Source organism: Phaseolus vulgaris, chromosome 5, assembly GCF_000499845.2.
Source record: "Phaseolus vulgaris cultivar G19833 chromosome 5, P. vulgaris v2.0, whole genome shotgun sequence".
NCBI classification, from domain to species: Eukaryota; Viridiplantae; Streptophyta; class Magnoliopsida; order Fabales; family Fabaceae; genus Phaseolus; species Phaseolus vulgaris.
Window position 1 is genome coordinate 6,520,081 of NC_023755.2, and position 21,584 is coordinate 6,541,664.

The 21,584-nt window shown below is 35.9% G+C and overlaps 4 protein-coding genes across 4 annotated transcripts; 3 read left to right on the forward strand and 1 right to left on the reverse strand.

Moving 5' to 3' along the window:
- Positions 1-201: 201 nt before the first annotated feature.
- LOC137833891 (uncharacterized) lies at positions 202-1,356 on the forward strand. Its single transcript, XM_068641962.1, has one exon. It carries the CDS (start codon positions 202-204, stop codon positions 1,354-1,356), a length of 1,155 nt encoding a protein of 384 aa, XP_068498063.1.
- Positions 1,357-1,707: 351 nt separating this feature from the next.
- Positions 1,708-2,706, forward strand: LOC137833892 (uncharacterized). Its single transcript, XM_068641963.1, has one exon. The coding sequence runs from the start codon at positions 1,708-1,710 to the stop codon at positions 2,704-2,706; it is 999 nt and encodes a 332-aa protein (XP_068498064.1).
- An 896-nt stretch (positions 2,707-3,602) lies between these two features.
- LOC137833893 (uncharacterized) lies at positions 3,603-4,625 on the forward strand. Its single transcript, XM_068641964.1, has one exon. The coding sequence runs from the start codon at positions 3,603-3,605 to the stop codon at positions 4,623-4,625; it is 1,023 nt and encodes a 340-aa protein (XP_068498065.1).
- Positions 4,626-6,513: 1,888 nt separating this feature from the next.
- LOC137833894 (golgin IMH1-like) lies at positions 6,514-7,125 on the reverse strand. Its single transcript, XM_068641965.1, has one exon. It carries the CDS (start codon positions 7,123-7,125, stop codon positions 6,514-6,516), a length of 612 nt encoding a protein of 203 aa, XP_068498066.1.
- Positions 7,126-21,584: the final 14,459 nt, after the last annotated feature.

The window sequence follows — 21,584 nt, forward strand, 5'->3', positions numbered from 1 at the left end:
CAGCCCAAGAGGAAACCGAGAGTCCAGCCCGAGAAGTAGTTCAGCCCAAGAGGAAACCGAGAGTCCAGCCCAAGACCGGAAGATTTGTATAAGAAGTCGTCTTATCATTTTGGTTCGAGTGTTCTTGGTCCCTTTTTGTAAGAACATTTTGGCGCCCACCGTGGGGCCGAGAACTAGTTAAAAAGAAAGGTAGAAGACAAGATGGATCAAAGAGAAGAACAAGGAGGAGAGCAGGCAGATAATGCCAGCATGCCAATGACAATGTTGATGCAGCTGCAGAAAGAGTTTGAGACGGTAAAAAAGAGTAATGAAGAAGAGTTGAGTGTGCTAAGGGCCGAAAACGTACGCATGAGGAGAAAGTTACAAGAGGAGACAATTTTGAACTCATCTTTTGAAACCGTTCAGCCAAGAGCACAAGTCAATGAGAGGATTTATCATAATGAAAGTTCCCAAACGAAAAGAAGATTGCCCGGAGATTCTGAAGTTTCTGCAGGGGCATCTTTAAGAAAACATCCTTTCTATGATGTCATAGTTGATACTCCATTGCCTGACAATTGGAGAAATTTAACTATTGACAAATATGACAGAAGCACGGACCCTGATGAACATGTTGCGGTATATACCACACAAATCAGTCTATATACATGGAACGATGCTATTATGTGCAGAGTGTTCCCTACAACGTTAAAAGGGGCAGCATTAAGTTGGTTCACACGCCTTTCGCCCTTAAGCATAGATTGTTTTGATACATTGGTGGAAAAGTTTGGAGCTCAGTTCGGAACCAGTCGTCCCCATCATCTAACCTCGATTGCTTTAGTGAATATAAGACAAGAAAAGGGAGAGTCGTTAAGAATGTTCATGGAACGCTTTGGGAAGGTTGCCCTGGGAATTCGAAATCTCAGCCCAGAGGTTACCATGCATCATATGATAACAACACTAAAGCCAGGGTCGTTTGCTGATAGTCTCTGCAAGAAACCTGCGACTAATTTAGATGAACTAAGACAGCGAGCGTCGAAGTTCATGCAAATGGAAGAACTGAGAGAGTTTCGGAATCAGGCAAGGATGGATGGAGGTGAAAGAAAGGTGATAGAAAAAGAAAGTGGACCTATGGCTAGAAGAGACAGAGAAGAATTCAGAAGCCGAAAGTTCCAGCAATACACACCCTTGAATACAAACAGAACAAGAGTCTTACAAGAAGCCATGGCGGCAGAGATAATACCACCACCTAGAAAAGCACGAACACCGGAAAGGGTCGACCACACCAAACATTGTGAATATCATAAAAATCATGGTCATCATACAGAGGAGTGTGTCGGGTTAAAAGATAGAATAGAAGAATTGATTCAGGCTGGGTAGTTGAAACGTTTTGTTCAAGGAGGAAATGTTAAACTGAGGTTAAGTCCGGAGAGAAGATTGAAAGGAGTTGAAACAGGAGAGAGAAGGGCAGACAGATTTGAAAGAGAAAAAAGAATAGAAAAAAGAGATGATAGAAGAGGTGGAAGATTAGAAGGAAGAAATGATAGAGCTTACCAAAACACACAATCAGTAAGGATAAGTAGGGAACGAAGTTTGGGGAGACCCGTCAGGGGGTTTATAAATACTATTTCAGGTGGCTTCTCTGGAAAAGAATCATCATCAGCAAGGAAACAACATTGGAGAAGTATCAGGACTATTAACCACATTTTCAAAAGAAGAACTTTGCCACCAATGCTTTTTACAGATGAGGATTTTCAAGAAATTGATCCTGATCACGACGATCCTATGGTGATAACAGTAGAAATAGCCGAATATGCCATCATAAAAACCTTGGTTGATCAAGGAAGCTCAGTTGATATTCTGTTTTGGGATACTTTCAAAAGATTGCATCTAAAAGAAGAAGACATTGTACCTTTCCGAGAACAAATCATTGGCTTCTCAGGGGAAAGAGTCAGCACGAAAGGATATGTAGATTTGATGACCACGTTTGGAAGAGGGAATAAGACTAAAAAGATCAAAATCAGATATTTGGTGGTGGATGCTTCTACGTCATATAATGTGTTGTTAGGACGATCTTCTTTGAATAAGTTGGGAGTAATAGTTTCAACACCACATTTAGCAGTGAAATTTCCAACAGAAAAAGGGGAGATCGCAACAGTCTATGTTAATCAAAGAGATGCTCGAGAGTGTTATGCGGCAGGTTTGAAGATGAATTTGAAGACACACAAAGATACCGAAAGAATGGTGGCAATGGCGGATTTGGACCCAAGATTAAATGATGAAAGATTGGAACCAAAAGAAGAGACTACAGCCGTAGTATTAGACAGGGACGAGAAGCAATGCACTTATATAAGTGGAAGTTTGCCCGAAGAATTGTTAAACAAACTTATCACATTGTTACGCAACAACAAAGAATTGTTTGCTTGGACACCGTCTGATATACCTGGAATCGATCCAAAGGTAATTTGTCACAAGTTGTCGGTATGTCGAGAAGCGAGACCGATATCTCAGAAACGAAGAAAGTTGGGTGAAGAAAGACAAAAGGCAGCAATAGAAGAAACTGCGAAGTTAATGCAAGCTGGTTTCATTAAGGAAGCTCAATATACGACATGGTTATCCAATGTGGTGCTTGTCAAAAAACCGAATGGAAAGTGGAGAATGTGTACAGATTATACGGACTTGAATAAAGCTTGTCCGAAAGATACATATCCATTGCCCAACATAGACTGATTGGTAGATGGGGCGTCTGGACAAGAAATGATGAGTTTTCTCGATGCTTATTCAGGATATAACCAAATACAGATGTATGAGCCGGATGTGCCCAAAACAACTTTTACCACAGATACGGCAAATTATTGTTACAAAGTCATGCCTTTCGGCTTAAAATATGCTGGAGCAACGTATCAGAGATTGATGGATAAGGTCTTCAAAGATCAAATTGGAAAAAACATGGAAGTATATGTGGACGATATGGTTGTGAAGTCAGACGAAGTGGAGAAACATTTGGGAGATCTTGAGGAGGTGTTTTCACGCATAAGAGAGTACAATATACGTCTCAATCCAGAAAAATGTGTGTTCGGCGTCAAAGGTGGAAAATTTCTAGGTTTTATGTTAACCAACAGAGGGATTGAGGCTAATCCCGATAAATGCGAAGCAATTATGAAGATGGGAAATCCGAAAAACCTGAAAGAGGTGCAGAGATTAGTGGGAAAACTAAATTCATTGTCAAGGTTTTTACCAATCTTAGCTGAAAAAACTAAACCAATAATAAGTTTGTTAAAAAAATCTGAAACCTTTGAGTGGAATGAAAAATGTGAGCAAGCCTTCTCTCAAATCAAAACTATGGTAGCTGAACCACCAATCCTAATCAAACCTGAGTTGACCCAGCCTATCATAGTTTACTTAGCAACTTCCAATGAAGCCATAGGAGCAGCGTTAATCCAAGAGAATCCGGACCAAAAACCAATATATTTTGCAAGTAGATCCCTTCAAAATGCTGAAACCAGATATCCCAAGGTAGAAAAAGTTTCCTTAACCCTGGTGTACGCCGCAAGACGTCTTCGGCCATACTTTCAGAATCATCAGATAATTGTGAGGACAGATCAAAGCATGAACTTGTAGGTAGAATGGTGACATGGTCAATGGAGCTTTCAGAATATGGAATCAAGTATGAACCGAGAGGACCAATCAAAGCTCAATCCCTTGCGGATTTCATCATCCAGATGCCGACAACAGCACAGCAGGAGCAGTGGATATTGTATGTAGATGGCGCGTCAAGCAAAAAAGGAAGCGGAGCAGGGATAGTACTTGAAGGACCAGACAACTTCCAAATAGAGATGGCATTGAGATTCGAGTTCAGAACATCCAACAACCAGGCCGAATACGAAGCTCTTATTGCAGGACTACTACTGGCGAGAGACATGGGAGTTGAAAATGTCATTTGCAAAAGTGATTCTCAGCTCTCAGTGGGACAGGTACGAGGAGATTATCAGGTAAAAGATCCATTATTGATGCAATATTATCATAAGGTATTAAATGTCATGCAATGTTTCAATCAAGCTGAAATAAAATATATTCCGAGAGAACTAAACATGAAAGCAGATTCATTATCCAAATTGGCAAGTCAACAACGACAACTCCAACACAACTCAGTTATACAACAAACCCTCAGTTATCCGACAGTCGGTTTCGAGGAATGTTGCAATGTTACCACAACAAAAGATGAATGGATAGAAACATATATGGAAGCCATAAAGAATCAAGAGCAAGGTGTTCAACTGGATACAAAAATGGCAAAAAAAATAGCTAGTTTTGTGTTAATTGGAGATGAACTCTACAAACGCGGACATTCAATACCTTTGTTAAAATGTCTCTCAAAAGAGCAAGCTCAATATGTAGTGAAAGAACTTCACGAAGGAATGTGTGGATTACATTGTGGAGCTCGAACAATGGCAACAAAAGTTTGCAGAGCTGGATATTATTGGCCAACACTCCGAGAAGATTGTGAAATTTATGTTAAAACATGCAAGAAGTGTCAAGAGTTTGGAAGTTTGAATCATATACCAGCACAAGCGTTACAAGGAATTATTTCTCCATGGCCATTTGCAAAATGGGGAATTGATATACTTGGTCCATTTCCACTCGGCTGAGGACAAACTAAATTCATGATAGTCGCTATAGATTACTTTACCAAATGGATAGAAGCAGAAGCACTGACTAAGATAACAACTCAGCAAGTTCAAACATTTATATGGAAAAATATAATATGTCGATTTGGAATCCCACACACCATAATAACTGACAATGGCCGACAATTCATTGACAAAAAACTTATGGAATTTTATGCAGATTTGGAAATCAAGTCAACAAGCACTTCAGTTGAACATCCTCAGACGAATGGACAAGCGGAGGCTGCAAACAAAGTTATTTTGGGACAATTGAAGAAGAGGTTAGGAAGTGCCAAAGGTTTATGGGCAGAGAAGTTACCAGAAATCTTATGGGCATATAGATGCACACCACAAACGTCAACTGGTGAAACACCATTCAACCTCACATATGGAATGGATGCGATGCTACCTGTAGAAGTGAATGAACCAACATTACGAAGGCAGATAGAAGACTGGAACATTAACAATGAATGCTTGAGAACCGACCTTGATCTTATTGAAGAACTTAGAGAGCGAGCAAAAATAAAAGAGGCAGCAGTGAAAAGAAGAGCAATGAAGAGGTTCAATGCGAAAGTAAAATTCAGAGATTTTAAGGAGGGGGATTTGGTATGGAGAATGCGAACTGATGCACGAAAAGATCCACGACATGGAAAATTGGCATCTAACTGGGAAGGTCCATTCAGGATACTCGAAAATTTGCAAAATGGAGCATACAGACTGGAAACTTTAGAAGAAAAAATAGTACCAAGAACATGGAATACAAGTCATTTAAAGTTTTATTTCAGTTGAATTAGAAGATGTAAGAAGAGGACTCTGTGTGTATATCTATCCATCAATGAAGAAGCATTATCCAGTAACAATTTGTCTTGTTCATTTACATAACTTTCGGTCTTGGATGATTTCACTCTAAGTGAAAACCCACCCGAAAAGACATGTATTCATAAAACTTTCGGTCTTGGATGATTTCACTCTAAGTGAAAACCCACCCGAAAAGACATGTATTCATAAAACTTTCGGTCTTGGATGATTTCACTCTAAGTGAAAACCCACCCGAAAAGACATGTATTCATAAACCTTTCGGTCTCGGATGATTTCGCTCTAAGTGAAAACCCACCCGAAAGAACATCTATTCATAAACCTTTCGGTCTTTGATGATTTCACTCTAAGTGAAAACCCACCCGAAAGATCATGTATTCATAAACCTTTTGGTCTTGGATGATTTCACTCTAAGTGAAAACCCACCCGAAGAATCGTACACTCATAAAACTAGTGGTCTCAGATGATTTCATTCCAAATAAAAACTCACTCGCATACCATACTTATGTTGATAATAAATTGGATAGGAAAACCGAAAAAATAAGAAATGTTCTTAGTCACTATAAAAAATTATGAATCAATAACCCATTATAATATTTTGCATAAACTTGATTTCATACGTTCATAGATTACAAAATTCGCAAGGAATCCGCTATTTTGGAACAACTTTCGGATAAAAACCGAAAGATACTCGGGGTGCGAACAAAACGTAATTGTATTAGAGATATTACAATTGAAAAGAATAAGTAGTTACAAACATGACTAAAAAAGTAAACATCTAGACGTAAACGTCAAAATGTTTAATAAAACATTTCAAACATGTAAACCGGCAGGTCACAATTACATTAAGTTGGCAAATAAGAAGCAAAGTATCCGATCAATAACGCAAGATAACATTTGACAAACCAATAAACTTTATACGTATTAAGGTTCTCAAAAAGACATTACATTAACAAAACGAATGTCCCCACATGGATTCGTATATCAAAAAGCATCCATACATGGATTAGTAGTTCAAAATAAATCTACTCTCGGCAAATAAACCTACGCCCCCCTAGCTCTCAATGTTGATATCTTCAGCATCAGTGTCTGGAATCTCGTTAGCCGGCACTAATTTACCCTTATAAAAATCCTTCTTAACATCAAAGTTGCCTTCATCAATTGGAATCTTGTAAAAATATTTTGCTTGCTGAAGAGCCTTCTCAAAACCAAGTTGATGTTGTTCCAATATAAAGCTTTCGGCTTTAAAAACGTTGGTCCTCAGCTGATTTATTTCTTCATCCATGAGTTTGATGGTGCTCTTGTCGGATTCGTTCGTAGACAATAACGCTGATACCTTCTCATTCAACAATTGATTCTCTTTACGAAGTTTAGCGTTTTCTTCACTAGATCTCAAACTTTCATTCTTCAATTCAACAATTTCTTTTTTAAAATCTTCCTTTGCAACTTCTTGTTCACTTTTCTGTTTCTTCATCTCTTCTAATTGTTCGAACAAAGAGCTCGTTTTCTCCTTATATTCAGCAAGGTCAGTCCTCAATTTCTCAAATTCAGATAAAGACACACAGTTTCCATTTTTCTCTTTCATCATTTTTCCAATCAACAAACTTCTACTCGACAATTCAATAATAGAATCCGCTAATGAAGCAGCATCCATATTTTTCAGCATGTTATAAGACGATTCGTTAAAAGAAGTTTGGACAAACTTCGCATACTTCGTTGATGCGCAAAAAATGGTTTCAGAGAGCGGTTCAGACGAAACATTCTCAACGCGACGATGACGCCGAGAAGAAGAGTGTGATCTTTTGCTGCTTCTATCTCACTTCTTTGATTTTTTCGAAGGACCGGCAACATCAACATTGTGTGTAACTTCAACCACTTCAACAGGCGCAACACGTTCCGCTCCTTCCATTTCAACAACAGGATTCACCACATTTTCACGCCGAGGAGTTACATCACCTACCTTGTTTAGCAACTTCGAAAAATAAGACCGAGCTTTCGGATTTGTGCTTGCCATCAAAGCTGAAAATCAATAAAAAACTTAGCAAAGTTAAAAAACTCATCCTATAAAACAAGAAAATGTAGAACAACCACATACCAGTAAGATCTTCTCGAGGATGGGATGAAGTATACAATTGTAGCAAGATGCGAGTGGGAACTTGGTACGAGAGGTGACTGAAAACTTCAATAACATGACGATCGACCGCCCCCATTGAGTGAAAAGATATTGAATTAAACTTCACGGGATCTCTTGTCCAGTAAAGAGGAAATTTTGGAGAATCTCCATTGAAAAAATACTCTTTTCCTATCGGCTCTATTAGAATTTTAAAAAAACCTCCCTTAAAATCCTTATATGATGATGTAAAAGGTTTAAGGAAGCAAACGTTGAATTTACTAATAAGAGATAGCCACCCTGGCCGTTTACTAGGCCGAGAACTATAATAGTACAAGAAAGAGGCAGGACTAGGAGAAAGCGACACTAATTAACACAAAATACTAAAAGCTTGCATTGCAGCCCAACCATTAGGGTGAAGCTGAGTAGGAGCAACATTAAGAAAATTAAGAACGCCTATTTGAAAGTTGTTCAAAGGCCATCGAATATGAAGGTCTCTAAAAAAGCAAGCATAAAAATAAAAAAATTCATAACTATCATCTTCTCGGCCATGGCAAACATTATCAACATCTCCAACACGCCGAAAAGAAATAATATCGTTTTCAATATCAGAATAATAAATTTGAGAATGGGAAAGAAACTACGAAGCTCAGTAGCAGAACGATACTTCGAAAAATATTCTCGAACTTTGGGGTTAACCCACTGATAACCTGGATGAAGGTTTTTTCAAGGCAATATAAATTCGACTTCTTGAGGAACAACAATAGTAGGGGCTCCATTGGAATCATTCATGCAGGAAGGGGTAGCAGATGAAGACTTTGAGTCTGGATGATCCTCTTCTCGAACCACTCGCCCAGTTGATTCACCACCCGCGCTCGAACAATCATCACTAGCAGAAAAGCTTGAAAGAGACATTACCTTTGCCAGAATCGACTGAAGATGGAAAATGAACTTCTTGTTCAATAGCAATAAGTTTCACAATCGTAAAAAGGCTCAATGAGGAACCTATTTATAACCCACGCAAACCCTAGAATTTGAAACGTTGTGATCACATAAAACTATTCAAAAATATATATGATCTAATGGTTAAAATAGGCATTTCATGTCAAATCATGTATTTTCAGAAAAGTAAATTACGAAAACCAAGGCATTAAATACCAAATCAAATCAAAACTCAAAACTATTATATTATATTAAGACACAAATACTTTTCTTTAAATATAAATAAACTATTTTTTGTCTTGGGGGCCAGTGTACTGGTAGCCTAAAACCGAGAGGTATAGGCCGAGAACTACATGTTAAATAACCAAAGTGATAAGTTAAAACCGAGAGGTCTGGACCGAAACTTGAAAGGATAATAGAAATTATAATAAAGCCCAATTTAAATAAGGAACTTGCACAAGGGGGTGTAAAAATAATAAAAGGGTGTAAAAAGAAAGTCCAAAAGTACTGTAGAAGGCCCATTAACGAAACCCTATAAATAGGAGGTCAGCATAAGAAAAAGGTAAGAGTGATTTTATCTGAAAACCATTAAATTATTTCTGACTTTGGCATCGGAGCGACTTGCAGGTACACCCCCCCACCTGTGAGGAATACCAGCCGAGAGGAGCAGCCGGAAAAAGTAGCCGAGAGTCCAGCCCAGGAAGTAGTTCAGCCCAAGAGGAAACCGAGAGTCCAGCCCGAGAAGTAGTTCAGCCCAAGAGGAAACCGAGAGTCCAGCCCGAGACCGGAATATTTGTATAAGAAGTCGTCTTGTCATTTTGGTTCGAGTGTTCTTGGTCCCTTTTTGTAAGAACAACACTAATTTTGGATAATTATACTAACACTCCCCTTTAATCAAAATTTTAATTGATTTCGTTTCCAACAAATCTTAGTTTTTCAAATCTCACTTGCGTAAGTGACTTATTGAAAACATCAACTACTTCTTCTTCAGAGGAACAATGTACAAGTTCTAATTTTATCTTTGTCACTTCATCTCTGAAAAAATGAAACTATATTTCTATGTGTAATCCTACCGTGAAATACTAGATTTTGGATAGACTTATACTTGATTTGTTGTCAACAAACAATTGTTTCTTATATTTAAGTTTCAGTTCTTCCACCAACGCATCTAGCCACAAGCCCTAACATGCAACTTATGCAGAGGTTATATACTTAGCTTCACATAAAGATAGTGCTACAATATTGTCTTTTTTAGCACCAAGAAATTGGTGCATTATAAGATACTTTAAAAAAATAGCCAAACGTACTCATTTTCTTTTCTTTATCTCCACACTAATTTGAGTATAAAAAAAAAAACTTCTATGATTGTTTCATTCTGATCATGTTCTTTTGGGAATAGCAGTCCATAGTCATCCTATAATTTGCAAGAACAAAATTGCATATAATATTTTTTTTATCCAATTCTTTGGTTAACTTTATATAATTTTTATCATTGGTGTAGAAGTTGCATTACCATTTTCCATATAGAATACAAGTATATTTCTTTTGATGTAGAAGTATCCCCTTAGGAGTACCTTTTGATGTAGAAGTATCCCCTTAGGAGTGTGTAACTGAGAGTTCTCAAATCACACATTTGAAATTATGATTTCATTTCCACCTTAAATTGCTTAATCTCAGCTTGCACATTTCTTGTGACAATTAAATTATCCACATGGAGGCGCACAAGAAGTAAACTCCTATGCTGAGATTCCTTCACATATACACCAAATTCTACTGTGCATTTCACCCTTGGATAAGAAAGTATCAATAAACTTATTCCAAACTTGAGGGTCATGTTTGAAGCCATATGAGACCTTCTTTAGTATATACACATGATGTTCTTTCCCTATTGACCTCAAATCTACCCTTCCTCCAAAGGCCATTGAGGAATGTTAACATAACATCCAGTTGACACACAATCCAACTTCTAGAACTGACCACAACAATCACTAATCAAACAGTCTTCATCCTTGCAATTGGAGCATATACATTTGTATAATCAATTTCTTGTTTTTGAAGGAAGCCTTTAGTCTACCAACTTGGCTTTGTGCTTGCTAATAATGTCATCTATATTGAATTTGACTTTAAGCACACACTTCACATCAATAGGACGTCCATTCTATGGTACATCCATCAATAATGTCAACCAAAAACGAAAAATGTGCCATCTCATCACTGTTAGAAACTGCATTATCATTATACATTTTTTGATTTGTAAGTTTGGTGGAAGGAAATCTCATCCTCTAAACTCTTCTTGTACCAGGAAGAGATGAATTTGTGGTGATGTTTTGCTTGGTATTTATACTTTCTTCAAGGATACATGAAATATGAGTTTCAAATTCACTTTTCCCATTCCATAATTCAGTTTCATCCATAATAATGTCTCTACTAATAACAACATGTTGCTTCACTAGATTGTACAACTTATAAGCACCAATTGAATCATATCAAACTAGTATCAGAGCTTCACTCTTATCATCCAACTTCTTTGTTCTCTCATCTTGAATGTGTTTGTAACATAGTAACCTACAAATCTCTAAAGGATGCACAATAGGCTTATCTCCAGACTATGCTTCTTTGGATGTGACTATTTTGAGTCTTTTTGTGAGCCATCCGTGAAACACTAGCAAAACAATCCAACGATATTAATGATTTGAAGGAAATGTTTTCTAAATTTACAAGTTTCCAAAAGAGTCACAGAGAAAGATCTATGAGCAGATATAAGGATCATAAACATATTATAGGGATTTTTCCATCCAAAATTCTACTAAGCCTAAAATAAAGCTCCCTTCTTTTTTAGGGCATAAAAATGTTGAGGAATATTTAGAATGGGAGGCTAAGATTGATCAAATTTTTGAAAAGCATCAAGTACATGGGTTTAGAAGATTTTCCATGATTACTCTAAGTTTTAAAGAAAATGTTATTTCTTGTTGGACACAAAGGCAATATGATGTTAGGATTGGTCGCAAATTAGAGATTTTAAATTGGACTAAATTCAAGGCATGAATGAGAAGAAGAAAAAAAAGTGTCTTCATATGTGAAAAATAAGAAGTTTAAAGAAGAGATGAAAGAGATTGCTAACATAGTAATTAATTTTTTAAATGAAGAAAAAGAACACATTAGAAGAGAGAAAGACAAAGTTTTGAAACTTCTTCTTGATGTGAGTTGATTTTTAGATTGCACATTTTATGGTTTGCACTTTGTTTATCAATTTTTTTGAATTAGCAAGTATGGTGATAAACTCAAGGAAGATTGCCACTGAACACGAACTTAACCAAGTGGTTAAGTAAGTGTGAAGGTTCTTTTCTAGAGGGCAAAGAGAAAAACACATTTATATGGTGTTGATGATGATGAGGTGCGGATTTAAAGAACGTATAATGAAAAGAAACAAGATGGAAAATGAATAGGAAAGGAAGAACACAAGAACATAAAAGGGGATGGAAATGGCACAAGTAAGAAAGGAAAAATATGAAGAGATGAAGAAAGCTTATGGAAAATGTAGAAGGAATCACACCACTTAGAAGGTGAAGGTATTCCAAGATGAGTGGTGAGGAGTCGCCACTTGAGGTGCACTACTCTCAAGATAAGACGCAAGAACAATTTAGGAGAAAAAACTCACTAATCACTCAAGAAGAGTTTTTGTTCTTAATTCAAATTCAAGTGAAAAAATACATTAGGCAAGACACCATTTATATAGGAGAAAGTGACTTGGGGAGCAAAAGTAAGAAGGGTAGGGGCGTCATTTATGAGAAACCTTCTAGAAGGTAGGCCAAAGAAACCTAGGTGCACATGTCATGAAAGTTGCGATTGGCACAAACCTAAATTACTAAGCACGCACTACTTTAGGTTATTCTTCTATTTGGACCCCCAAAAAGAGCCAAAATTATTTACATAAACTTGTCGTGTAAAAAGACCAAAAGAAAGAACATATGATGCTTTGGCCTATGTCCAATTCTTCTTCTACTGAGGTCCTTCTGATGTTTGGTGGCGCCTGGTCTTGTATGTTGAGATGACTAACCTAATTCTGAAATGTTTGTTGTGTCCTTAGTCATCTGCTTTTCGAGGTGGTTTGCATCACTTCCCATCATCAATCATTTCCAATTCCTGATGATAAAATTTCAATTGACATTCAAAACTTTTCTCGTGAATAAGATTTTTTAGAATCTAATGTTTTAAAAACTGAAGAAGAAAAGAACTCACAAGAAAATTCTTTGTCTGGAGCTGAACTAGACATTGAAATAAACTTCTATTCTTTAGAACACTTTTGTGAGAGTTATTTGAAGAAAATTTTCTGTTTGAAGTTGAACCAGATCTTGTTAAAAAACCTTTTGTCATGACACCTGAAGATCGAAAGTTTTGGCAAAGTCATAAGGTACAAAAAAAAAATAACAATATAAATAAGAGTACTTCTTGGGTTCATCTTGACTATATTACAAGAAAGGGGTAAATTAACCTTGAAACAAAGGTATTTTCTTATATTTTTCTTTTTCTTACTTTATTGTATCCTTCTCAACGAAACCTTTTTGCATGTTACAATATTCTTTTTCTACTCTTATTTCATCTTTTGAAAAACATTTTCCAAATAATAACCACAAACAAAAACTTTTACCCATCTTTTGTATTATTCTCATGTTTCCAATTTCTTTAGGTTGATCTTTGAACCTAGAGGAATATGCTGACTTTTTTTTATCATGGTGGCTAAAAGATCAAAATGAGATAGATCTAAGGTCAGATCCTTTTCTAAGGAATAATATTTGTCTTAGTCTTGTATAAAATATGTAAATAGTAGAATAGTATTTTCTGGCTTTGTGTTTCTGAGCCAACTTTAGAATAGAGATATAATTCTCTCCAAACAAGACATATACTTGGGGTGCCTTTTCCTTTGCATGGGAAATAACTCTTCAAGCTCCTTAAAGAAGTAAGCTAGGCGCTTTGTACATGACACTCCAATTATTCAATGAAACATGGCAACCTATGAATGGAAAGTTTCTTGTGTTAGAATTGTAGGCCTTAAACAAGAGGGGGGGGGGATGAATTGTTTTCAAATGTTTTTCAGAAGTTTTGAAGGTATGAAGTCAAAGAAGAATCACAGCCAAAGAAATTAAAGAATGCAAGATAAAAAACAATTTTAGTTGAATTCCAGAAATTCAACCGGTTGTTTCTGCGATTCAACCGGTTGTTTATGCGATTCAACCAGTTGTTTATGCGATTCAACCGATTGTTTTTATCAGCAGTGTATAAAAACCACTAAAAACACATATACAGGAGTTAAGGGAGAGAAAGAATCACACAAGGATCTTTATATTGGTTCACTCTTATACCAAGAGCTACATCCAGTTCCCAGAAACCTTTGGGTATCCACTAAGTAATCAAATACCATATTACAACCACACAACCACCAAAGAAGTGATATGATCCCCTAAATAACACACACTTCCTTTGGCACAGACAATCACACCACAGATCAGAACACCCTCTGACTCTATGAACACAAGTCCTTACAGAAATAAAATTGAAGGAGAAAATAGGATTGATCACACCTGGTACAAATCAAACCACAGTACACAACAAGTTCAACTTCACTCTGAGAGAAATATCCAAAGCCTTAAGCAATCTTGGAGAAAAATTTATTTCAAAAACTGATCTTGTAAGTCATTTGCTAGGAGCGTATAATAGAAAATTTATACTCCAATTAGCAGTTGAAAACATTTATTATAAAAGCCAAATCAGTTTGAAAACATTTAAAGAAGATTTAACACACTTCACAAAATTCTGTTATGGCAGTTAAAAAAAAAAGTTTGGTTGTTTTGTCGAAACAACTGATTGAATTGGTTTGACAGCAAAGTCAACCGAGTTCAAATATGCTAAAACCAGTTTCAAAAACATTAAGTATGAAACAACCGATTAAAACGATAAAACAACTGGTTGTTTTTTTGCTTCTTCATAAAACACTTTTTTAAAAAGATTTGAATTAAACCAGCTTTTGGATTCAAACTAAGAATGCATTAACAAATTCAAACTACCGCATAACACACCCAACTAAACTACAAACAACCTTCAAGCAATCCATGGAGATTTAGAGTCATCAAAACTCTTCTTCAAGAATCTCCCCTTATTTGATGAAGACAAATCCTTGGTTTGCTTTGTTGAATTCTGTTTGAATTTGAAGGTACCTGCAAAACAATCAAAACAACAGTACCAGAGAGCAATTCCCTCTAGAATCTCTTACACTACAGAACCAGCTTCCACTATGTGATTTTCACAAAGAGAATCCACAAAATCAATATGGAAAACCAGTGTAAGTAGGAGAGAAAATCAGAGTTTCCTGCACAACTACATATTAGCAATTAAAGCAATTAAAAACAACAATCAAGCAACATATTCTCCCCCTATTTGTCTTCACAAATAGAGTAAAAGTATAAAATTGTCCAAGCAAAATAAACCCAACAACCATAAGATTGTTCAACAAATATAAATCCAACAACAACAAAAGACTTAAGACAGGAACAAGTCTTCAATCATCTTTCCCATACTGGAGTTCAAAAAGCTGGTTTTGCACAACTTCTATTTATTCATCCAAGTTCTGAAAACGTGCATCCATGCTCTAGAATCTGTCATCAAAGTTCTGAAAATTGGTAGCACACAATTCGTGGAGATTCCTCTGGTTCTCTGCAAAACTGTCCATTCTGCTTAACATCAACCTCTCAAAGGGTGACATGGATGTGATCCATTCACCCATGTTTCCAGCACGTTGTCCAGCATCATAACCACCAACACCATCGCCTCCAGCTTCCATATCAGTATCTTCTTCAGTAGCAGCAACAACTGTTTGATCTTCATCTTCACTTTCAGCATGTGCACCACTTGAAGGGCCAACAACATCACCACATTTTCTTATCTTAACTTTGGTGAATCCCATCCTACTTAGTGATCCATTATTGAATTCACTTGTAGACTTTACAAGTTTGGATTTTTCATCCTACAAATCAACTTCAAAATAATATAGAAATTTTGTAATCAAAATAGCATAAGCATAGTCATAATCACATAACCTAATAGATTTCATCATATGCTCCTTAAAGACATGAATCCAATTGATTTTAGTCTTATTCATGATGCAATATATGAAGACAAGACCTTCTTCAGTCAATGTAGAGTGATTGTTTTCTCTAGTTGTCAACAACCATGTGACAATGAAGCCAATGAGTCTTTCATGTTGAAGACGGGAGCTTTGATGTATCAATTCCACATGAAGCCTGAAGTTGTGCTCCTTCCTGGGTTTGGGTTTAGATTAGGGTGTTTAGAATCTTTGTGAAGATCAGCTATAATTCCTATACAAAGCTTGATCTATCAGTTTTAAAAGAAACAAAGTGTATTTCCATGCAAAGGGAAAACAATGGTTGAATTGTAGAGACAATCGGTTGTTTGTCACTTAGGTGGCAATGAGGTTTTGAAACTGTTTTTTGAATTGGTTTTGCAACTACCTAACCCATTCAGCCGATTAAATCGTGGTTTCAACCGATTAAATGAGTGTTGTGCTAACAGTTTTTTGAAAACCTGTTTCAACTGTTTTAAATGAGAACAAAACTGATTCGACTCTGTTATGTTGCCTTAAACGGCTAGATTTCAAAGGCTATAAATATAGCCTTCTTTCAAATATTTAATAGAGAAGTTTTACACTCCGATTTAAGATAAAAAAGAGAGATTACAATCTGTTTGTGAAAGAAGTTTTCCAAGATTAGCAAGATTGCTTTTATGCTTTGTTGTGGTTTAAGAACTGGTCATAGGGTTTGTGGTTTTTTGTAATTCCAGGTGTTTTCTACCCTTACTTAGTTTCTTGTAATTGTATTTTGATATTGTAAATGTGTTTGTAAAATCCTATAAAGTCATTGTGATTCTGGCTTGAGGTGTGTGATGGTGCAAAGAGGGTGAGTAGGCTTTGTGGGATTCAATGTCACCTCTTTGTGGTGTGTTTTTGTAATCTGTGATTGATTACATAGTGGAATACTCGGAGGTTGTTCTGAGGACTGGATGTAGCTCAGGGTTGAGTGAACCAGTATAATTTGTTTGTGTGAATCTCTCTATCTCTTAACTCTCATAATTGTTTGTGTAAATTCATTTTCAGTTGTTGCTATAAACAACCAGTTAAAACGTATTTTTAACCGATTAAAATCTTGAAACAGTTTTATGTATCCTTGTTTATTTGTCTTCCTTAGTTGTTTAAGTGTAATTGATTGATAAAGTTTCATTCTTAATCAAATATTTGCGAAAAGCTTTTATAAACAATTCACCCTCCCCCTCTTGTTTAAGCCATAAATTCTAACATTTCATTCAGCTTTAGTCCCCCAACAGAAAAATTTCTCTCTCTAGAATGAGGTCCTTCAAGCAGCTCTTGTAGAATTTCATTTTGTTGAATTTATCAATAACACCATTGTTGCCCCTGTTGATCCTCAATCTAGCATCCTTCAACCCAGTTATTGCAGCCCATACCTCTTAGGTAATTTCCATATCTACTCCCTTCACATGAGAGCAAATGTTGTTACCAACAACTTAAAGATTGGTGTAGAAAACTCTTACCAAATCTGGGTATATGTTCCCAGTCATCCCAAGAAACCTCTTCAGCAGTTGGTCTTTAAGAAAACTCCTTACTTCCAGAAGCTTTTAATCTTTAAGCCAGTTGAAGGATATGATTTTTGGAGTGTTGATCAATTTTCTACTGGTTTCATGGGGATATTTGTCTATATTCTCACTTTCACCTGAAAACCAATTCTCCAAACGTCCTTCTATCTTCACACCCCTGTATTTCATCCTCTTGGAAGAAGGAGGTGTAGACTCCATGGAAAAAATTGAAGAACAACACACATAGTAAGATAACACACAAGAAAGTAGAGGAAATAATGGGTTGTTCTTGTGAGAAAGACCTACAAAATAAGTTGTTTATATAGAGATAGAAACAGTACACAAATTTACATTCAATGGGCTGTTTTGTTCTATACATAGAATATGCCAGAGGATGAGAACTTTATGACAATCAAGGCACAAAAATTACAAGCATATGTAGACTTTGAGTAGTCATAAAAACACTTTATTTTTCAAGAAAATATGGAATATGTTCCATTTATGACCAGTGTAACTTCCTCTCTGAGTGAAAACAAAACCATGAAAAATGAAATTTGAATTGTAACAGTTTGGAGAAGGAATCTGCAACAGAAACAATGTATAGAGAAAAGAAGCCCTTTCAATGCAATGTTGTCAAAGGGGAAACAATCGGTTGTTTCGTGAAAACAATTAAGGCATTTCACAGATCAAGAGTTACAGGGAGAGATGAATCAAAATGGAAAGCTTCACATACACCTTTACATATATGAAAGATAAAGACATCAATTAAGATTTTTCCTATTTCAGATTTAAAGAAAATTGAAGACAAGAAGACTAAAAACAAATAAAGTCTTATCCTTTTGACATTGTAGTTTTCTCAATTAGTCATAGTGCATGATCAACAAAATCTGCTTGACTTCCAAAAAGACCGAGTCCAGTACAAGTCTATAATTGGGAGTTCAAATAGAATATTTCCCCTTCATAAGCTTGATCGCGTCCTTGATCTCTTAAAAAACCTGCAAAACCATGAAATCAAGCAACAAGATTTGGTCCTCTTACAAAAGTGGGTCCTTAGGTATTATTTTTATCATTAGGAACCTCAGAATTCTTGGGAACCCATCTCATAACACCTTTAGCAACATAAAATTTCCTAATTTTGCAGTACCTAACAGAATGACCACTTTTCATACAATAGAAGCAACTAACAACCGATTGTTTCGATTTTTCAACCGGTTGAAATTTCCTGACATTTGAATAAGGCTTTGAAACACCACTCTTCTTGCTTTGTGCATTAAACCCCAGTCCAAATTTCCCAAAAACACAACTTTAAGATGCTAGGAAAGTTTCAAAATTTGATTTTCCTTTAGAAAACTTGTCCACAGTTTTCACAACATATTAAATCTTCTTTTCAAGAAATTCATAATTTTCACAAACATTTGAGTCATTCTTGTAAGAATATCTTTTGTAAGATTGTTTTAGATTTTCAAAATCACTTTTCAAATTTTACGGTTCTTCTTCCAATTCTTTGACTCTCTTTTCCAGCCAATTATTCAACCCTCTTAATCTATTGTTTGAAAGAGCCAATTTGTTAGCTTCTTCATGTGTTTCCTTAAAAGAATTGAGAAGTTGACTATAGTTTTCACTATTAATAGAAGAGCTGGAACTTACACTGCTTGCATCACTTTCTTGCCTCGTCATTAAACACAGTTTTTCTTCTTCTTCTTCACTTGTAGATGAGCTTGAGGAAGAGACATCATTATCGTCCCAAGCAATGTAGGCTTTCTTTGATTTAACCTTCTTGTCAATCTTTTTGTGAGATTTGTTTTCCTGACTTTCTTTATTAGGACACTCAACTTTATTATGCCCATGTTCACCACACCCAAGTCATGTATATTTATTAGAGTTAAACTCAGTAACTTTCTTATTATCATACCTGTTGTTGTTTTTCTTCTTGAGGAACTTGCTGAATTTCTTGGAAAACAAGCTAAATTTTTCCTCTTCACTTTCATCACTTGAGTTTTGACACTTTTTGTTCCCAACAGCTTTCAATGCAATTCTCTTCACCCTCTTATCCACATTTTCTTTAAGACTCAGCCTATCCATCTCCAATTCGTGCTCCCTTAGCTTTCCAAATAATAAGGCAATGGTCATGGAGGTGAGATCCTTTGATTCAGATATGGTAGTGACTTTGGGCTTCCATGACCTATCAAGACACCTGAGAACTTTGATGTTGAGTTCCTCTTTGTCAAAAGTCTTTCCAAGACTCAGAAGATGATTTACTATGTGAGTGAACCGTTTTTGCACTACAACAATGGTTTCACCCTTCTGCATTCTAAACATCTCATACTCTTGTATGAGAGTGTGTTTTCTTGCTCTTTTCACATTATTTGTTCCTTCACGAGTCACCTCAAGAGTGTCCCACATTTTTTTTGCAGACTCACATTGAGATGCCCTGAAAAACTCATCAGAACTTAAAGCAGATGTGATAATATTCTTAGCAATGCAATCATATTAAGCTTTCTTACTCTCTTGCTCAGTCCATTGGGACCAAGGTTTTTTAGAAATAACTTTTTCATCTTCAATCATAAGAATAAAAAATCCATTTTTAATTGCATTCCAAATGACTTTCTCAATAGATTCAACAAAGATTTTCATTCGTACCTTCCAAAATTGGTAGTTCACACCATAAAACAGTGGTGGTCTATTTATAGAAGCACCCCCCAAAAGGTAGTTTATCAACAATCAACTTAGAACTTTTGATCAACTTGAATATCTTTAAAGAACCCAACTCTTGATGCCAATTGTTTGAATTGTAGGCCTTAAACAAGAGAGGGGTGAATTGTTTTCAAACATTTTTTATAAGTTTTGAAGGTATGAAGAAAGTCAAAGAAGAATCACAACCAAAGGAATCAAAGAGTGGAAGATAGAAAACTGTTTTAGTTGAATTCCGAAAATTCAACCGGTTGTTTTTATCAGCAGTGAATAGAAACAACTAAAAACATATATACAAGAGTTAAGGGGGAGAGAGAGTCACGCAAGGAATTTTATATTGGTTCACTCTTATACCAAGAGCTACATCCAGTTCCCAGAAACCTCTGGGTATCCACTAAGTAATCAAAAACCATATTACAACCACACAACCACCAAAGAAGTGATCTTGATCCCCTCAATAACTCAGACTTCCTTTGGCACACACAATCACACCACAGATCAGAACACCCTCTGACTTTGTGAACACAAGTCCTTAAAGAAATACAATTGAAGGAGGAAATAAGATTGATCACATCTGGTACAAATCAAATCACAGTACACAGCAAGCCCTACTTCACTCTTAGAGAAATATCCAAAGCCTTAAGCAATCTCGGAGAAAACTTGATTTGAAAAACTGATCTTGTATGTTATCTGCTAGGAGCGTATAACAAAATATTTATACTCCAATTAGCATTTGAAAACATTTATTATAAAAGCCAAATCAGTTTGAAAACATTTAATGCAGATTTAACACACTTAATAGAATTCTGTTAAAGCAGTAAAAAAAATAGTCAGTTATTTTTTCAAAACAACCGATTGAATTGGTTTGACAACAAAGTCAACCAAGTTCAAATCTACCAAAACCAGTTTCCATAACATTAAGTATGAAACAACCGATTGAAACTATAAAACAACTAGTTGTTTTTCTGCTACTTCATAAAACACTCTTTTAAAAAAATTTTAATTAAATCAACTTTTGGATTCAAACTAAGAGTGAATTAACAAATTCAAACTACTTGATAACACACCCAACTAAGCTACAAACAGCCTTCAAGCAATCCATGGAGATTTGGAGTCATCAAAGCTCTTCTTCAACATCTTGTACATAGGATTGCCACATGGCATGCTATAATGAAGAGGATTTTTGAAATCTAATAGTCGTTTTATGAGTCTCCTTTGGCTATAAATAAGACATTCATCTCTTGTAAATTCATACTTGATTGATATATTAAATTATATTTGTAAATTTCTTAACACACTTTATCCAAGTCTTTCTTCTATGATGCTTCATGCATTCTTAGAAACTCAAGGAAGTTGGCCTAACCTCTTCCTTGGCCCTTGCACCTTGTAAAACTCATACCTTAGCCAAGAACTTTCATGACCATTCGATGCTTCCTCCACAAATCTACAAGACTTTCACTACCTTCCATCAATTTCATCCAACACTTAAGAAGAATTGCATCTATCACAGTAGACGGTTTGATAGAAAAGTCTAAGTAAGCGGTCTGAAGGAATCGTCTACCACTGTGAGTGGGTTGAATCATATAAATGTCCAAGTTGTTTCTCTGAATCAACACAAGAAGCGGGATCTAAGTTAAAGAATTAGAGAATAAAATATACAATATCTTAGGAAAAAATTGGAAGAGCAAAACATTTGCATAAATACAAAGAAATAGAATTACAAC